Source organism: Diadema setosum, chromosome 5 (genome assembly GCF_964275005.1).
Source record: "Diadema setosum chromosome 5, eeDiaSeto1, whole genome shotgun sequence".
Classification (NCBI taxonomy): domain Eukaryota; kingdom Metazoa; phylum Echinodermata; class Echinoidea; order Diadematoida; family Diadematidae; genus Diadema; species Diadema setosum.
The window spans coordinates 2,725,657-2,745,891 of record NC_092689.1 but is presented as its reverse complement, the minus strand read 5'-3'; the positions used below and the strand labels follow the sequence as shown (position 1 = coordinate 2,745,891).

At 37.5% G+C, this 20,235-nt stretch overlaps 1 protein-coding gene across 1 annotated transcript in view; it reads left to right on the top strand.

The window, feature by feature from the left end:
• The window catches only part of LOC140228997 (paladin-like), a 65,333-nt gene that overhangs the window by 36,319 nt on the left and 8,779 nt on the right, over nucleotides 1-20,235 (top strand). The window contains exons 3-15 of the mRNA XM_072309260.1: nucleotides 222-401; nucleotides 2,032-2,196; nucleotides 2,711-2,950; nucleotides 6,582-6,727; nucleotides 9,267-9,378; nucleotides 10,667-10,771; nucleotides 11,543-11,638; nucleotides 12,423-12,557; nucleotides 13,930-14,046; nucleotides 14,754-14,933; nucleotides 16,362-16,415; nucleotides 17,504-17,656; nucleotides 19,023-19,172. Coding sequence (XP_072165361.1) covers nucleotides 222-401; nucleotides 2,032-2,196; nucleotides 2,711-2,950; nucleotides 6,582-6,727; nucleotides 9,267-9,378; nucleotides 10,667-10,771; nucleotides 11,543-11,638; nucleotides 12,423-12,557; nucleotides 13,930-14,046; nucleotides 14,754-14,933; nucleotides 16,362-16,415; nucleotides 17,504-17,656; nucleotides 19,023-19,172 — 1,833 coding nt within the window. The remainder of the gene's footprint in view (nucleotides 1-221; nucleotides 402-2,031; nucleotides 2,197-2,710; nucleotides 2,951-6,581; nucleotides 6,728-9,266; nucleotides 9,379-10,666; nucleotides 10,772-11,542; nucleotides 11,639-12,422; nucleotides 12,558-13,929; nucleotides 14,047-14,753; nucleotides 14,934-16,361; nucleotides 16,416-17,503; nucleotides 17,657-19,022; nucleotides 19,173-20,235) is intronic.

Below are 20,235 nucleotides of genomic sequence, written 5' to 3'. Positions count from 1 at the left end.
TACTTCAACCATATCACAAGATACATGCACAAAAGATACAATAAGCATTCTCACATAAAACTTTGTGTCTCTATCTAGCTATTAAAGCCATCATTGTTTTTACTTATTGGGAGATATGTTATTCAAATCAGCACTGTTGATAAGACCTGATAATGAGTGATTGTTCAATTTTTTCTTTAAAGTTAACTCTCATTCATCATTTTTTTTTCTTCAATTTGTAGGAGAAGTACTTCATGGTTGCTGACCAGTTCAAAGACATTGATGAGCTGAACACAACGGCAAAGTATGGAGCCCCTAACTTTCGCAAATCCCATGGTGGATATCCAGTCTACGGTATGGGACAGCCCACTGCAAACGGACTGAGACAAGTCATGCAGTTTTTTGTACAAGAAAAATATTCGGTAAGTGGCTTCTAATTCTTTTGTTTCTTTTTTCTTTTTTTAGTGGGGGCGGGGGGGGGGGGGGGGCACTGTATTGCACTCTTCATTGAGTAATCCTCCTGGTTTGTGTGATATTGATATTTAATGAAAAATTGAGTTCAGCATGACTGTATTGATGTCCAACATTCCCACAACTTCAGTAGTACACACCTGCAGATTTAAATCAGATAGCTGAATACACTTCAGACTTGTATGTATTCAGATTTGAGTAAGGACTACCCTATTGTACCCTATTACTTTATGGGAAAAGTTAAAGCGAGGTGATAGGATGTGATATATAATTACATTAAAAAAATGTTCCACTCATGTAGTGTGAAATGAAGAAAAATGTCAAATCTTGGGTTACAAGATGATAAATGTGTACTAGTGCTTTGTCCATGTCAAATTTTAAATTTGATCTTATTTGATGGCCCTGGCCATACTTGTGATATAAGATTTAGAACAAACAAACAACCACAAATCAAACATATGGATGCCCATTATATTGTGTGGGAGTAAAATTTAGCAATTGCTTTTGAATTAAAGCAGATGTATGACCATGTAAGACCAGGGGCCCATTGCATAAAAGTTAGGTACTATTATGGTAACTTTGCCATTCAATGGTAACTTCCAAGGAATTCTTGATTTTGATTGGCTGTTGAGTATTGTTGCCATGGTAGTTACCATTGGATGGCAAAGTTACCATAATCGTAACTTTTTATGCAACGGGCCCCAGGCTTGTGCAGTCTGGGTGCAGATGTTGTTGACCCGATTGTCCCAGACTCCCAGACACATGACGACACAATCATGTCCCTTTCTAGGCGATGTACTCCTCTTGTTTTGAGGACAGCAATGAGCTGTCCCTCACTGGTTGCCCCCAGCAACGCAACCTCACTTGAGTAGGACCCCTTCTTTCTGTCCAATGGATACCCTGACATGATGCCTGGAGATATAATGTGTGAAGACAGCATTTTTTTTTCTCATGGAAATCGAAGGATATTTTGTGATATATACACACAAACCTCTATGAACTAATCATAGCAGATAAGCACAGTGCAGCTGTGTTCTTTTTGTCAAGTCCATAAAGAGAGCAATTTTCACTTATCATTCAACATTGAGAACCATATTAGGTCACCAGCCTCCCTGGTGGTGAAAATAGTACTGGTGAACCTCTAGGAGCCCAGGAGTGGGGTCTCAAGGTCCTAAACTGTTTAGATTTCTTATTAATATATCTTTTCCACATCCAAATGCAGTGCAGCCAAACCATTTTGAATTCACATAGTTTCAGGGGGTAAAGAATCTCAACGTTTTCAATGACAGTGTCAGTGTTGGTCTGATGGGGAATCAAAAGGGGTACATAAATCAAGTTGAGATGGGGCCCAATATTTCAATAAAGTTTATCTTCTCCTACGAAATGCATATATTCCAATTTTTGAACATCTTGGCACGATCATTCTTATAGGTGGCCCCCAGTGTTGTAATCATAATTTATCAGTGGTAATGACAACTTAAAATACTTTTTTTTTTTTTTTTCCAAGCAAAAGCCATAACAAGTGATTGGATTGTGCAAAAGGTGTTTACCTTGAGAGTGTCGATTTTGTAATTTTTTCAGGAAATTCTAGTGATCAACATTAGGGCAGAGCCGGTCCTGTTCATGAAGCAGGATGGGGACTACGTCTCGTACTCTCCACGAGAAAAGGACGCCCTCACCACGAACGTTAGCTTATCATCCAATGTGGAAGAGATCACTGCCGAAGAACAAGCCATGAGAAAGGAGGTCAGTTTTCAGAAAATCTGTGGATGACTCCGCATTCATTCTCAAATCACAGCAGAATGTGAAATCAATACTAGGAGGTTGGCATTCTGAATTGGTTGTGTTCTTTATGTTACAACTAGCCAGATGAACTTTGCCTGAGTTTTCTTATTTAATAAGATATAAAATTTGTTATTAAGGTCCTGGATCTGTAGGACAATGGCTTATATGAAGGTGCACTGCTCAGCCAACAATGCGGTGACTTTGTATTTTTTGTTTGATGATCGTTGGTGACTGTATAGTCTTGAAATATTTTTCATGTGAAAGTAGCCATTCTTGCATTTGGTCTTACATTGTTCTTGGCAAATACATGCATATTGTCCACCATTGCTCTTTTAAGGAAGAAACAAATAGTGAAATTTTATGATGTAGGTCCCTTGATCTATCTGATTGATGTATCATGAACTTTTTCTTTTTCAAAATTTTATGTAGCTCTGACAGTTATTTCTACTGGTGATTCCTTCCCTCTGATCCCCAGGTTTTGCAGTATGCACTGTGCAGCCAGAACAACAGCTTCTACTTCTACGACAACGTGGAGGACCTGACGGACGAGCCCCACCAGCGCCACGTGGAGTTTGAGGAGCACATCAAGACCGCCATGGAGGTGTACAGTCTCCACACAGTCTCCATGCCCAATGCATACTACACCAGGATCCCCCTCTCACTGGACCACACCCACCTGGAGCAGGCCCTGGACATGCTGCTGAATGCTGTCAAGGTCAGTCTCCCAAGCATCTGGATAGAGGAGGAAGGGGGGGGGGGAGGGCCTCCCATTCACAGAGATGATGATGATGATGATGATGATGATGCGGTGATGACGATGACGATGACAATGACGACGATGACGATGATGAGGATGAGGATGATGACGATGATGATGATGATATCGGTGATGATGATGATGATATCGATGATGGTGATGATGATGATGAAGAACAGCACTGTCATAATGCACTATTTATCCATAGAACATTCAAAGGCGCATGGCTCCCACAGTATGTCTGACATTATTCACAAAGTTGCTGGGGAAAAAATAGGTCTTTAGTTCAGATTTGAAGGTTTCAAGGTTGTTACAATGCCAAAGTGGAATTGCAAGAAAATTCCAGACATGGAGCAACCAAAGAAAACATTGTATCCCAATAAGTTTTTAAGCAGAGCACTTTTACATTTACAGAAATGTGCAAATTTACAATCCGTGCAGTTACCGTGGCAACAGCCATCCGCCTTGAGTATGTTACCAGACATTACGTGTTATATTTTCCAGCATGGCTGAATGAGGCATTTTAGCAAGGGCCCAATGTACAGACATCCATTGTATTGCTTGCTCCAAAATGAATTATAGCTGCCTTTGGCAAGTTGGCATAAAGTTGGTTTCTTTAGCATTATGACGTAAGTCTTTGCTCTGGAGTGAACTTCTTTCTGTTGAGGAGATCTATAACTGAGCACATAACTTTTAAAGTGGGATCTACATTTAGCCATGTTAACATATTTCCTGCTTTTTACCTGTTTTTTGTCCTGTGTCGTTGTATAAAGATAGCTGACTTAAAAAAAAAAAATCTATTTATTCATTTTTTTTTTTTTTTTGCATTAAGTATGCCACATGCTCAAAAGACAGAACTTTGGCCCTTACCCAACTTCACAGTATATCCTGCTACACAGTCTGCAAGTATGTACATGTAGCCATTTGTGTTTCATTCTCATCAGACAGAAAAATTTAGTTGGGGTAGGCTCCTCATCACAAGCTATCAAGCTTCAATCTTGAGGAGGCTCTACTGGGTTACATTTCATGTTCTTTGTCAGTGCAACTGCATGCTACGGGCTATCCCTCTGTGATGTCAGAACATATTTTGCCAGTCTTGAGTGATGGAAAACCCACCTGTAAGATTGTATGCTCAGCTGCCAGGGGTTTACATGAAATGTGTTAGCTCAGTCGCAGTAAAATAGATATAAATATTATAAGTAACTGAAACAACAAGTTCAAAGAATTTTTTGAAGGTCAATTACTGTCTTCAAAATATTTTGAGACCCAAGTCCAATCTTCGGCTTATGACTGAATGCCAGTGCTCTTTGACAGTCATATTCATTGATTCAGTGGAGGTGAAACAACTTTGCGCTAAAAATAGAAGAAAAATGCATAATTAAATGTTATAATGTTCATGGTTCCGTTCCGTGAAGAAGTTGTGGTTTTCAAAAACATGACACTTACAAGGAGGTGAGTGAGGAAATGGCTTATTTCCATGAATTAATGCTTAATGCAGTTTCCATGAATAGACACCAGCATGTTTTTTATTATTATTTTTTTTTATTATCATAATGATAAGGAATGAACTTCTTTTTTTTTTTTTCTGTGAGGATAAGAGATAACATTGGATGATTGTTAATGAATGCTGTATAGCTATGAGGAAGTCACCTTTCGCAAAAGCAAAATGGAAGTCTTTGATATTTCTGCACGCATTACCCTTGATTGCACTACCTGTGATGTATATGTTTTTTTACACTGAATGCAATGTAATCTCGTGACACAAAAGAGGCAACTTTGGGTGTTTTCTCTTCATGGAGTTCATGAACAGTTGTTACTAATTCAACTGCATAAAGGTCTGTCTTGTGCTGTCAATAAAATATGCAAAATTGAATCTATATCATCAAGTCATAGTGAGAGCATGAATAGGTTTGTAAATGTAAGATATTTTAAAATATACTTTTATAAAACGAGCATGTTCCATTTTGAGACAATTTCCTCACCTCACAAGAGAAGTTTACTTTTATATTGAGCAATTGAATGATGTGTACTCCCCTTACAGAATGGTGTGCGAGAGAAGAATGAGGGTTGGGAAATTGGAGAGTTTTGATAAACGCTAGTTTTCGGGCAGCTGTACTGCTTGCACTGTTTATAGCAACATCATGGCTTGGGGCATGTTATAAATACAGTGCCCATACTAGTCTATTTTTGACATTGTGGTTGCCCAGTCGTCAAGATCATAATGCACTAATGTACAAGAGTGAAGGCAATGTGAAGGCTCTGAAGCCCCTCAACATGTGGTGAGGCCCGTTAACTAATTGAAGAGCATCAGGTTACCCTCTTTAATGAACTAATCTTAGCTGCTGTCTTTACTATCAAGTTCACTGTTTTATAGCAAACTCTGTATGTGCAAAACTCGCCGACCTGTTGTCATTTTTTTTGAAGTCAAAGTCTAGCCTTATACGCCGTTCTGCTGTAGGTTTGTTCAGTTGATAGACAAGCTTTCCAGAATGATGACCTACATGTACTGCCCATTGAGGCATTGGCTGTCTATGCATTGAGTTGCTTGCAGTGAATTATTGCTCAGTCTCATACTAGGATTTAATTGTCAAAAGTGTAATTTAAAAAAAAAATGATAGATATAATGACCAGTTCAGTAATATTTTGATTGAAAAATATTTGAACGAATTCACAAAAGATTACAGACCATCTCCCTTTTTATCCATTTGTTTGAGATGAGCATAACGAGTACTTTGAAATAAGAAAGGATAATGCACTGATAATCTCGGCTTATGTTGCCACAGAATTTGTTTGTTTTCGTTGCATAATATCTGCACTTTTTTTTTTTTTGATGGGGGGTGTCAATTATGTCTCAAAAGGTCAAAGATCAAGTGAAAATGCTGAGCAAACTTCCTCCATATCTCGGTAGTGGCTTAAGTTACAAAAATGTATCTTGAAACTTAGTACATATTTATGCATGTTCTGCCTGACAGTGATTCTCTTATGAATTTTAGGGTCAAAGGCCAGATGAAAATGGTAACAATTTACTATTCAGTACAGAAATTGCATTTTTTCTCCATACCTTGAAAATTACTCAATGCATAAACTTATGAAAGGGTCAAAGTCAAGTTAAATTCCTTAAATCCCCAAATACATGCTCTCCTATTCATCCAATTAAACCTAGGTCAAGGAAGGTGAACATTTAACACATTTGTGACAAACATTTTTGTGAAAATGTAATCACACATTGTCCACATGTACTATAGACCTATTAGGAGATTCATGCATTATGGCGGAGGCATACCAGTCGCCATAGCGACATTTCTAGTTTTTTGTAAATCTTTTAGTGCCTGAGTTTAGGCATGACATTGTCATATCTGTTTGAAGGTAACATCATATCTGAGCATTTGCGATCCGAATGTTGCCATGTACAGAATTATGTTGTTGTTTTTTTTGCACAAATTGTTGTAGACTGCACTGAATGTCTAGAATAATTAGTGCCCTTTTCTCAGCATTTCACTAGCATCCCCTCTGCCAATATGTTTGTTCACATTGACATTTCATGTATTTACGTTTGTGTGTTTGTTTGTTTGTTTGTTCTAACTGTCAGGAAGTCCCGACCCTGTTTGATAATGAGGAAAAACGCCTACCGACCATTGCTTTCACCGGCCACATGGGGGCAGGCAGAACCACTTTTGCCATGGCCGCCGGCCTCCTAATTATGGCGCACCAGAGGGGGTTTGGAGCAGAAGCTTAGTAAGTAATCACATCCCGAAGATGTTTGTTTACTGTATTCCCAAGCAACATGACAAATGCAGCAATGTTGTCCATTCGACAGTTTGCATGTTGAGCCTTTCTTTGTTTCCTTATGACATTTTTAAAAAATTATTTTCTCATATCGGTATATTTAGTGTAATGAGTTATGTACATTTTTTTAATCAGTTTTTGTCCCTGGAGCGACGAAACCTCACTATATATCTACAAAATGTTAAAGGGTTCTGGTCGAGGTGAGGATTTAGCTTTTAACGTTTTGCGAGATATTCAGAAACCACTCTATGAGATGTCAAAGAGCATGCAGTTCTAAGGGGTATCAAAAGTTTATTCGATGAAAATCGGTTTTGAAATGGCCGAGATATCCAAAAACAAGGTGAAACAAAGATCTTAATAAAGTTGTGGCATGTCGCCTTTTATTATTAGCACTTTTTGGGATATCTCAGCCATTTGAAAACCAATTTTCATCAAATAAACGTTGAATCCTTCTTAAAATGACATGCTCTTTCATATCTCATAAGAGGTTTCTCATTATCTCACTTAGGAATGTTCAAAACATGAAGCCCCACCTCAACCAGTACTGTACAGTCCCTTCAAATGTTCAGGCGAGCAAAAAAAAAAACAACAACAACATGGCAACCAAAGCACTACAATGGGATAGCATTTCCTTTGACATGTTGTGGTGGCTTCATTTTTTGGGGTAGACAGCTAGGATCTGGACAGAACATCAGTTTCTGATTATCTGACCATTAATAATATAAAAAGCCATTTTCACCTGGATTTGAGATACAAGGTCTTGTCACCTCAGTGACGTTATGTGTTGAGTCTTTCTATGTGTGGAATTGTGGTCAAGGAAATGTTATCTGAATGATGTTTATTTCTTTGGTCTTTCCATTTGCTACAAATTGTTTTCACATGCAGAAATTTACAATGAATAGCACTTATAAATTCAATCGTTTTTTGTGGTAACTCTGAATATGAGATGATATGGCATATGATCAACAAGACAGTAACCTTTTGTTACAATTCCTCTTTATTTTCAAAACAGACAAACAAACTTGTGTGTGCTGAAGTTAATCTAAAATTGCAAATATGACAGTCAAATTTGTAGAAAGTGCAGCGTCCATCTAGTCAGCCCTTTTTTAAAATAGTTATTTGCTTATTTATTTCTTGGTGTTGCTAAAGACAGAAATAGCAGATTTCAAAACCTGATTTTGTATTTACAGTGTATGTGTGAATTGAAGGGCATGACATGTTGACCTAATTATCAGTTGAAGTAACGATTAGCCAACTTCTGTTGGGGTTGATACTAGGTTATCAGGGGAAATGATCAGAAACACTGCAAACCTAATCACGTCAGCAAACATCAAACATTTTGTAAGTAAACATTCATGGAAGAAAATATTGCACGTGAATGGAGATGTTTTCCGCAACAATAATGAAGGAGAAATTTGAGAAAATGCTTCAAATCTATGTGGGTGATAGCAGTGTTACGATTAACAGATTAAGTTGTTTCGTGGAAATTAACTACTTTTAAATGTTTTTGACCTAGTGTTTACCTCATTTAGATATTTATAAGTAGTGGCATGGAAGTGCAGTTCGTGACAAGGAGGGGTTGTATCATGTGCAATAAGTGTGTTTTTCCATACCATCCTAAAGTGTACTGTACATCAAATGAAGATGTTCAACCATTTGATTGCAAATGCTATACAAATATCGGCTGCTTTGAGGGGCGCTGTTGTTAAAACTATTTGCCCAAATGTAGTGATACCTCACTTGTAACATAACAAGAAATATTCTTGAACTTAAGTTGAAGTTATGATTACAGGTATTCTTTATTTTCTTATTATTTTCTTTGTTTTATAGCAGCTTTAATCTCAAATATCTCAACTTTTTAAGAATGTAATTAGCTTGTTTTGCGATAAAGCTCTTCATATGAGTGTAAATGTGTGTGTGTATTCATATATATATATGTATATAATATATATATACACTCACACACACACACACACACATTTACACTCATATAAACTTCTTTCATCAACAGGAATTACTAAAAACAGGAAAAAAGGAGTATACTTAAAAGCTCTGTTTTTTTGGGTTTTTTTTTGGGGGGGGGGGGGAGGGGGGGGGGGGTGAGTCTGCTTCCTGAATTTGTCTCGTAATTCTCTGAACGTGAGAGACCAAAACACTAGTGCCTCTCATAATGAGACTGCTAGAATTCATAGTAGACTTGAGTGGTGTGCTTGCCTTTAAAATGAAGGTATTAAACTTGGACGCACAGTTATATGTGCTGCCTATTATGCAAATGGGGAGTTTGACGTATACCATGAACAGCAGCTAATGAACGAGTAGACAATCATGGGTGATTATGGTTGCCCCAACATTTTGTCCCAGTTCGTTGTAATTTGTGTGTATGTGTGTGTGTGTGTGTGTGTGTGTCAATCCAAGAGATTGCTCTGTTCGTCAGTCGTGCCATCTCGTAATCATTTGCCCTCCGCTTATGGTAATTTTTTCTTGCCAGTGATAGTAACTACTCCTGCAGTGACCAGACGGCCAATTTGGAGCAGGGAGAGTTCTGGGCAGTCATGAAAATTTGTAGCCTCCTTCCCGACGGCTACCGAAGGAAGCAAGAGGTGAGATTTCATGCAGAGCAACTAGAAAAATAACCTTACATTATTATATTTTGGGGTTGTCCGTCTGTCTGTCTATCTGTCTGTCTGTCTCACATCTCATCACAGCCAGTACTAGCAAATAGCCAGTACTAATGTATTCAGTAGATATATTTGCCTGGGATAATGTTTTTATTGAAAAATACGTGCAATTAAATTTTCTGTGTTTGTACAGTTTCGTCATAAAATATAAATGAGAAAAATGACAAAGCGAAAATGAGAGGAAAAAAATGACAAACCTGGATATTAAAACAATTGAATTGGGCGGAGCATGTTATGCTTGATTTATCAGGTAATAAAGAGAATCCATTTATGAGATTTATGAGTTGCATGGTGATGATGAAAGAGTAATGCTAACACTTGGTGCTTCTGGACTACTGAAATGAGATATTGAAATGAGAAAATGAAAATGAGAAATGAAAACAAAAACAAAGCAACCCCCCCCCCAAAAAAAACAAAACAAAAACAAAACAAAACAAAACAAAACAAAACAAAAAACAAGAACAGCTTTAAAAAAAAAAAAAAAACGGATTTCTCGAGATGACTTTAATAGCGGTCTACTGTTTTAAGATTAATTCAGTGGACAGCAGTGCTATGAAGAGAGTAGCCTGTAATGAAAGGCATTTGTTGAATGGGGTAATTAAACCAACAGAAAGTGGATTCTTATGCGCTAAGAGAATGAATAGAAGTGATTAGTAAAAATGAACTTATGAAATCACATTCATTAAAGTCAGCCATAGAATGAGGCATTTCAAATCGTATTCGTTTGTTTTGTGAATGATGCTGGTGTGGCTCTTTCAAAGTATGACGAGCATTTGCCAAAAGACCAAAAATATTACCCAGGTATGTTCTGTGCATAACAAGGACTTACTCAGGGTATGTTGAGATGTCACTTAATCTTTGTTGTTGTGGTCAGGGTGTCTCCTCCCCCCCCCCCTCCCCCTCCCCCCTCCCCCCCCCCCCCCCCCAGGTGTGCTCAAACATCATTTATGATAGAGTGGCACAGGACACCATGCACGGCCCTTTCTAAATGATATACACTGAAGTAGAGTACTGGTAAACAAATAATGCTTGCATGCATTTTCCTGAAAACATGTGTCTGTATTTTCCATCCAAGCAAAACTTGATTTGTAATTTAAACAGTGAAAAGACAGTCAGAAACGCCACCTTTTAAATGAGTAAAGTTGCTTTATTAGAAGTTGCAGGAGGCTTTATAAAATAATATTGCTGTAATTTTTCTGTATTCATTCAGGTGGACTTCATCCTTAACCTTTGTGCTGACATGGGCAACATCTTACAGAAGATCATTGAATGTCAGCAGAAGCTGGAGGAAATGCAGGAAGACTACCAGATTGCAGTATGGACCTCCTCTTCTTACTTCTCTTTCTGTACTTCTTCTTGTTCATTCTTCTTCATTAGCTCTCCTCCTCCTCCTCCTCCTCCTTCTTCTTCTTCTTCTTCTTATCATTATTATTATTATTATTACTATTATTATCATTATGATTATTATTTTCATTATTATCACCATGATTATTATTTTCATTATTATTATTGTTGTTGTTGTTATCATCATCGCCATCATCAATAGAAGTATTGTAAAATAGTGAAAAGACCATCCTCATTTCAAACTTCATTGAATCCATTTCCTCTCAGAGATCTCGGGAATGCATTGCACAGTACCTCTGAGAGTTGGAATGGGAGAACAACATTCGAGGCAGGCAAGGATGTTTCACCGGCCCGCATTAGTGCCAAATATCATTAGCAGATGACATTTTCTGGAAAAAAGGGAGGATGTGCAAATTAGGGGAGCAATTTTTAGAGTGGCATCCCTCCAGAAGGGGGATGTGGATGGATTAGACATGATTTTCGGTGGTATTGAAGTTAATCATGTCATGATGTTAAGCAAACAACATCAACACCAACAAATGACAAAATTTTTCAAATAACAAGCTTGTGGTATTTCACTGTCTCAGAGCACATTGTTGTCATACTCAATGCCTGTCAGATGTCCGTACACAACACATTTTTCCCCAGAGCTTTCATTACCTAAAATAACTGAAAGTGAACAATTTCATTTGTATGTTTGTATATTTCTCTTTGTTTGTGTGTGTGTGTGTCTGTTCTGAAGGGCAAGAGTGCGAGGGAGTACTACATGCAGAAGGCATTAACCTACCTTGAAAGATATTGCTATCTGATCATCTTCAATGGCTACTTGCATGAACAGGTGAGACTAAAATTGTGAAAATGCTCAATTTGATGATAGAAAAGAGTGATTTGCAGTTTGCAGTTCTCCATTGTTTACGTACGAGGAAAGATGAGTATTTCCTCTGATTTCTAATCAGTGCTTGTCAGTGTATATATTAAAAGTGCTAGAGTAATAGACCTTGATTTTTTTTTTTTTTTTTTTCAGGAGATCATTGGAAATTCTTGTTTTAGAATTTGATACTAATGTTTGGGACTATGTTTATCTGTTCAGAGGAATAAATTTACCCCCTGTGCTTGTGCAGGTTTTTTTTTTTGCACCTATTTTTGACTGTTGTTATATTTAGCAATTATGAAAGGACACATGATTTGGCAGAAAGTCATGCCAGAGAATGTGCTGACAAACAAAGAGGGCTCAGTGATTTAAAAAACAAAACAAAAACAAAAGCAAGCAAACAAACAAACAAACAGAAGAAAATAAAACAAAAAAGACAGATAAAGAAAATAAATATCATCCCTGGGGTTACAAGACCTTGCATCTCAAAAATTATGAACATTTTTCAGTTTGCAAAATAAATCAGTGCTGACATCGGATAATGTACAAACATCGTTTAGGATTACCTTAAGTTGATAATTGTAACGATTTGAATGTCAGGTCAGTATTTTGATAATCAAAATATTGAGTTCAAAGGTGTTTGAGGATATGCGAATTGAGATATGAGGTTTTGGCACCCCAGGGACAATATTTCTGTACCGGAATGCTTGGACCATCAGCTTTTCTTTTTCGTTTTATAAAACCACATCAGTTCAAGAGATGTTTCTGCAAGACATTCACATCCTGGATGCGGCAGCACTCAGAACTCTTCTCGGCCCTCGCACGACTCAATACCTCAGAGAGGACTGTATCACCTGACCTGGTTACAAGAGGGATACGATTTCTGGTACGTCGCAGTTTACTGCATATGTCAAATATTTTATGAGATTTTTTTTTTGTGTGTATGTGAATTTCGCAAGTCGGGTGCTATTCACAAATTTAAAAGCACGCAAAAATATTTACTCTGATCTGGACATGAATGCGATGTGTATGCAAACATTTCTCCATTCAGTACGGAACTCCATGATTGCAAATTTAACCACTCACAAAAGGGTTGGGAAGTTGAGATTTGCAAAAAATTAGACTTGCTAAATATATGTGGTATACAGTATATGTATTGCCACTCAAGGCTCTTTCTGCCATATTTTATTAAATCTTCTGTGTGTGTTTGTTTATGTGTTTGTTTTTTCATTTAAACACAAAGATTGTGTTAAGCTCTAGCTGCCATTTCCATATTTCGTTAGACCATCTCTGTGTGTGTTTTCATAATTTCATTCAAAGATCTTGTTTGCTACCAAAATGGCTAGAAGGATATTTGAGGCTAAAATATGATCGCATTCTGTCATTTAGGGGTCAGGTATATTCATATGAATTTCTAAAACTTTCACTTCGTTATAAATTGTCAGCCTTATATGGAGGGTTTTTTTTACTTTTCTTTAGTATTATGTTGTATATTGATGTTCAATTTAGTAGATTTAGAATGTATGCATACACAGCAGTTGCTTCATAGACGATGATGTGGTGTAAAGTGCTGTGAAACAGCTATATAGTTCACGAGAGTGCTATGAAAATGTAATTATTGTATTGTATCGATCATTGTGATCATTGTGATATGTCTGTCTTGTGAATTTCTGCCAGTGGTTGTAGGCAAGAAGCAGCTAGTCTTGTAAGAGACTTGTTTAGATGTTGTGCCAGTAAAGGCTTTCATCTTGTTAATGCTTCCAATATACCAATACCTGGTTTAATTCTATGGGATGGAATTATAGCATTACCTTTGCTGCATGATATATTTTTCACAATTCTTGAAACATTGCAGTACACTGTGTTTTTCAGAATATTTGAATTATTTTTGAATCTGTGCCAAGATATTTATGATGTTTTGGATGCTCAGAGATTCACATATAACTGTTCGCACTCACTATTCCTTGTCATATATGTTTCATTTCATTTCATTTCATTTTATTGTTTCTGTATGGCACAATATAATCAACTCTGATCACTTTCAGAAATAAACACATGATTCATGATAATTTATGGCTGATTTTGCACATTACAGATAATCAAATCATTGCGACAAAGAATGAAGACATAATGATAATAAACAAAAAAGTCAAGGTACCATACAGGAGGATCCCCAGTAAGCCGAGCTTGATATTGGGGCCTCATACACAGATAAATAAATGTTATAAGTTATTCTTTTCTTCTTTCCTTCCCACAAGGTTGCTGATGACTACGTTGGTCTCGATGTACTCAGCTCCCAGCGTGACGTGGGTGTGTCCAACTTTAGGAAAGTGCCCGGCTTGCCTGTCTATGGCATGGCCCAACCCAATAGCAAGGTAGCAAACTGGATTGAGCTATTAACCTCTATTCTCTGTTTAAGATGCAGAGATGGCATAATTTGAATGTTGAGAATGAACTTGGTTGATTCCCACCCTGTACTGGTATGAATGTAATTTCTATCATGTCCTTCCCAACTTTCATCCTGTAAATGATGCTCCATGCCGTACATTGGGGGTACTGTGATTCCCTGGGTTACGGCATTGTGTTGCGCCATCTCATGTTCTTGAGATTTATAGTTATAGTAATTGTAATGATTAATTATTATGATACTACTTTCTTTTCTTTTGAATCATGTCATTACAATTTTGAGCAGTCATTCATAATGAGGTCATTTTAGACCACAAACTCATCCCGTAATTACTCATTTTGTGTTTTCTATGGACTGGTAAAAAATACATATAGTGGTGCTGCTGTCTGGCATGCAACGCTGAGATCATTGGTGTAGTGTGTGTGATGAGCTGCGCTGATGTTGTAGTGCTGCTGCACTGTTGAGCTCAGCTAAAGTTTCTTCCATAAATCACTAAAAATAACTGTCAATCATTACTGATAACCCATGGTATGGCGCTAACAAAGAGAAAGAAAAATCATTAAACACACTGGCAGATTTCTGTTTGGCACCCCGGGGTACCAAAAACTGCATCAAATTGTAGGCACAGGTCTCTAGTGCCACTGTCTTTGACCGGTGCTCTGTGTCTCTGTGTAGGGTTTGGGACGCGTGTGCCAGTACTTGCTGTCCAAGAAACACGGTCATTCCTCCATCCACTCCTTCTGCCTGCGAGGGGAGATGGTCATCCAGTGTGATGAGGCCACCTACACACCCAGGGAGCTGGCCACTCTGGACCGCAACATCTCACTGGCGGGCATCAGTCCCAGGGATTTGGAGGTACGTTGTATTACTCCCCTCTCACTGTTGCACTGTTGCACTGCTGATTTGGGCCCTACTGCATAAGAAGATGCAATTAAACGCCAGTCAGAAATTAAACCTAACTCAGGTACCAGCTAATCAGAATCGAGTGTTCAGAAACTTACGTTTGATTTACTGACTTACGTTTGGTCTCATCTTTTATGCAATAGGGCCCTGATGTGATTGCCTTTAGATTGTATGCTTTCAAACGTCATATTTACTAAGTGATTAGTCTGGTGTATTGGTATACGTGTAGATATCAAACAATAGCAATAATCACCCAGATTCCATGTTCCATCTATTGCCTATACTGTTTGTACTGTATGCAATAAGTGTGTAAATAAGCAGTATGCTAGTTAAAGGAAACCAAAACCCAGAGAGAAATGTGGATTTACTGAAAGTAGCAACTGTAACATTAGTAGAACACATCACTGAAAGTTTAAGGAAAATTGAGCAACTGATGCAAAAGTTATGAATATTTAAAGTTTTGGTGTTGGAACCGCTGGATGAGGAGACTACTAGAGGTTATGATGACATGTGTAGACAACAATATAAAAATATAACGGGAATTTCATAAAAATTCATTTTTCATTAAAATTACACATTCCATCAACTTGATACTGACATATGTTATTAAGGGTAGCAAATATTCCCCCTACTTTCTGAAAGTGGTCAGTCAAATGCTCTTCCATTATGGTAGAAATATTAATTGTTGGACATTGGAAATGACTTGAAACTGACCAATGGAATATTTCTAAGAAAACAGAACAAAACAAAAAACTTGGGTAATTTCTGTATTGAGGCACAACCATGATGTAGAAGTAGGACAATGCTGCAGCAGTGAGTTCAAGGAAACCAAAACCCAAAGAGAAATGTGGATTGAGTGAAAACAGCAACATTTATTAGAACACATCAGTGAAATTTGAGGAAAATCGGACAATTGATGCAAAAGTTATGTAGTTTTGTAGGTTTCCTTCAGTTTCTCTGCCTCTCTCTGCTCTTTTCCATCTGTATGATCATCCAAATGACCTTTAATGTACTCATCAGTTCTTGCGCAATGTAGACGCAAGAAAATTTTTTTTCCCCCAATTGAATAGCTCTTGACTATCTTTGTGCCATGACAGGGTAGTTTGTGGAGTGACTATGATTGAAAAGAAAACACCATAGAGACTGCAATGAAAATTGAGACCTCTTCAAGAACCTTGTCCCACCTTGGCGTTTGCCAGATGGCATTTGCCAGAATTTGTCAATACGACATACTGTTATAGCTTGTGGTTTATGATGTTAGGTGTGTTACGGTGCACAATACTCCTGTACCATTCTCCTCGAGTTCTAGGAAACATGTTGCAATCTGGGTGCTTGATATTCTCACACAGTTTTTTGTTTGTTTCTGTTGTGTGCTTGTAGAAGAAAGAAATGCAGCTGAAAAATGAGCTGTTGAGACCGAGGAGCCCCCTTCAGGTACGTTGTAAGACTGGCACAGGCAGAATGGTAATTGATAAGTCTACTGCCAGTGAGCATTCATATGATTCAGTATCTGACCAGCTGTTCAGTTTCACAGCATTACATTATGCATGTATGCCTGTTTATGCAGTACGACAATACACCAAAGGTGGACTGTACTGAACAGGAAGAAGAATATGCAGTTTTATAGTTAGATAGATGGATAAAATAGATAGATAGATAGATACAGATAGATAGATAGATAGATAGATAGATAGATAGATAGATAGATAGATAGATAGATAGATAGATAGATAGATAGATAGATAGATATAGATAGATAGATAGGAGATAGAGAGATAGATGGATAGGTAGATAGATAGATAGATAGATAGATAGATAGATAGATGGATAGGTAGATAGATAGATAGATAGATGGATAGGTAGATAGATAGATAGATAGATGGATAGGTAGATAGATAGATAGATAGGTAGATAGATAGATAGATATAGATAGATAGATGGATAGGTAGATAGATAGATAGATAGGTAGATAGATAGATAGATAGATAGATGGATAGGTAGATAGATAGATAGGTAGATAGATAGATATAGATAGATAGATAGATGGATAGGTAGGTAGATAGATAGATAGATAGATAGATAGATAGATAGATAGATAGATAGATAGATAGATAGATAGATAGATAGATAGATAGATAGATAGATAGATATAGATAGATAGATAGATGGATAGATGGATAGGTAGATAGATAGACAGGCAGACACTCTGTCTTCTCTGCCAAATGGCATCCTCATAAAGTGGAATGTGATGATAAATCAACACATTCTTGAAAATTGCACTACTCAGATACATATCACCGTATAATATCAGTAATACTGTATATGAAATGTGTTCTGTGCATGAACACAAGATCAAGACTTTGGAGTCGGAGATTTTGGGTTGTTGTGTTTTTTGGGGTTTTTTTTTTTTGGGGGGGGGGTCATTCTGTTTCTTTCCATCTTTGGTGATGTTGACCTTTGACCTCATGCATATCTCAAGCTTCTTATTTTATTTGTTTGTCTACGCTTTCTGTCACTGATAGGTCTACACAGATGTGGCTGATCCAAAGGAAACCAAGAAGTTCAGTACAGTGACCACCATTGGAGAGATGTATGATACCCAAATTCAGTCAACCCCTCAGCTCCATTACTATCGCGTGGTTGGGGGTTTCCACAAGAGCGGTCCAATGGAAAAGGTAAGGAAGTATTTTTGTGGTGTTTGATTTTGCAGTAAAGCTATTCTCCTGAGGATGGTAGGAATGTGCCTACTGAAACGTCAAGATTGAGTACCACTTAGATCCTTTCAGGACCACACTCACTTACATGTATAAGAAAGGATGTATTGTGTACCATGAAATCAACCATCACTCAACATTCTAACACTATAGAAGCCTTCAAAGAATATAAGGAAATATTCTTCACTTGAGAAATCCTAGAGATGTGAAGTGTGATTATCCTGCACTGGTTCAACCTTTTTTCCTGCATGGAACAGAAAAAGAGATTTTGAATTGCCCCCCCCCCCCAAAAAAAAAAAGAAAAAAAAAAAAGAAAGAAAGATGAAGAGGTTATCACATGAAATTTGCTGTGTACACTCTTTAACAACTTTTTATGATTAGGTAACAAAACTGGTGTTTACTTTGTTTTACTCTTTGACCAGGATTTTCAGACAAGCTGTCAAGTACATCATGGTTGGAAAATAAAGATTGAGAAAAAGTGTTTATGAAACTTGTGGAAACACTTCCTTAACTCATTTTTTTTTTCATGCTTCCAAACATTGAATTCAGATAGGAAGCGTGAAAAGTTGTCAGAAGCACTGTTTACTGTTTCTCATTGTTTGTCCAGGGTTGTAAGACAAACTTTCATGTACATATTGATGGAAAAATTCAGAGAGATGAAAAAGGGGGGTAGAAGAGTTCTTGAATCATTTCATGAACTTATGCTTCCAAAGAGTGAATTCAGAGAGAGAGAAAAAAAATAAAGTTTGTCAGAAATTGCCTTAACCCCAGATCAGCCAAGTTGAGCTAGAATGTATATTTTCAGGTCTACTTGAAAATTGCTGTTGCTTTTCGTGGATTTTGATATACAGGGTCACATATAGATTTGAAAATGTCTTACAGTGATGTCATGTTTACTGACAGCAAGTTGTTATTGTTGTTGTTGTTGTTGTTGTTGTTGTTGTTGTTGTTGTTGTTGTTGTTGTTGTTGTTGTTGGAGGTGGTGGTGTTGGTGTTGTGTTGTGTTGTGTTGTGTTGTGTTGTGTTGTGTTGTATTGTGTTGTGTTGTGTTCTGTTGTATTGTGTTGTGTTAAGTTGTGTTGTGTTGTGTTGTGTTGTGTTGTGTTGTGTTGTACTGTCCTTCTGGTTTATGACTGAAGTTGGTGTCTGATAAAATCCATGAGGGTTCTGCATTCTCCAGATAGCATGCCTGGTTTCAGGAGAGATATAGAAGTTGAATTTGGTGTGCATGGTGATTTCCATGTATTCCTATGGTCCTGACATTGTTCCAGTGCCTTGAGTTATCCTACCTTTTCTCCCTTCTGTACAAACATGCGTCTCACACCAGACAATAGACGAGATTATGAGTGTGGTGAGAGCTCTGGATGACATCTACACAGATGAAGATGGACCCGCACTAGTATTCAGCTGTCACTCGGGCAAGGAGCAGACGACCGTTGGCATGGCGATCAGTGGTCTCATCAACTGGCATAAGAAAGTGAGTTTGGATGCTTCTAAATCTGTCATGTCCTGTGCATGCTTGCCTGAATTCTTTGTGCACCTGCCAGATGTATATTTCTTTGTCTGTGTTTTTTTTTTTTTTTCCTTTTGACAAATCACTGAATCATTGCTTGATAAAATGTTGTATCAACATGCCATATTTGCAGCATATAATCTGATTCTGTGCTTATTTGATGCATCATGCTTTACCCCAGGGTACCGTTGTACCCCGGGGTACCACGTTGTGTAGTGCCACCTCACGTCCACTCGAGGACAGCCGCAGAGAAATGCATGCACTGTGTATGCGTGTACATAGTCATTCCCATGCCGCTGCATGTTATAATGGGCATGCATGGTACGCTGTGCTAGCAATAGCGTGTGCTTCAGTGCAGTGCAGTGTAGTGCAGTGCAATGGCTAATGCGTGCTAGCTCCAGCACCAGAATAATTCCCCACTTTCTGGCACCCAGGGTACAACTTTAAAAAAAAGATAGTAATTCAACAAAATGGCTGATTTTTTTTTTTTTTTTTTTTTTTTTTTTTTTTTTTTTTTTTTTTTTTTTAAATGGCTGATTTTTATTTGGTACCCCGGAATACCATTTATGTCATCATTTGATGATGTGTCATTTAGAAACTAATGCAGAATCAGTAGACTCCAGTTAGATGTGAGTGGAAAGCACCATGCTGTTAGAACTCCATTAAGTCAAATTTGTGGTGTATATAGCACAGTTGCAAAGCATCATAGACAGTTTCAGTGAATTTCTGTACGATTTATGATTTCTATTTATGTATGCATTAAATCTTTAATATGTAAAATGTGCAATGCGGTGGCTCACTGTTTAAAACATGGTGAAGAGTGTGAGGACTGTGTGAAGACAGCATGTTTTAGTGAGATTTCTATAATAATGAAGCACAACAAGTAGAGTAAAGAATTTAAAGTAAAGTTTGAGAGTGAAGACTAGCAAATGCAAAGTCATTGATGAGCTGCAATACAAACAACAAAATTCATCATTATTACCTCCACCAAGGGAGGAGGTTTATACTTTTGTTACCATTGGTTTGT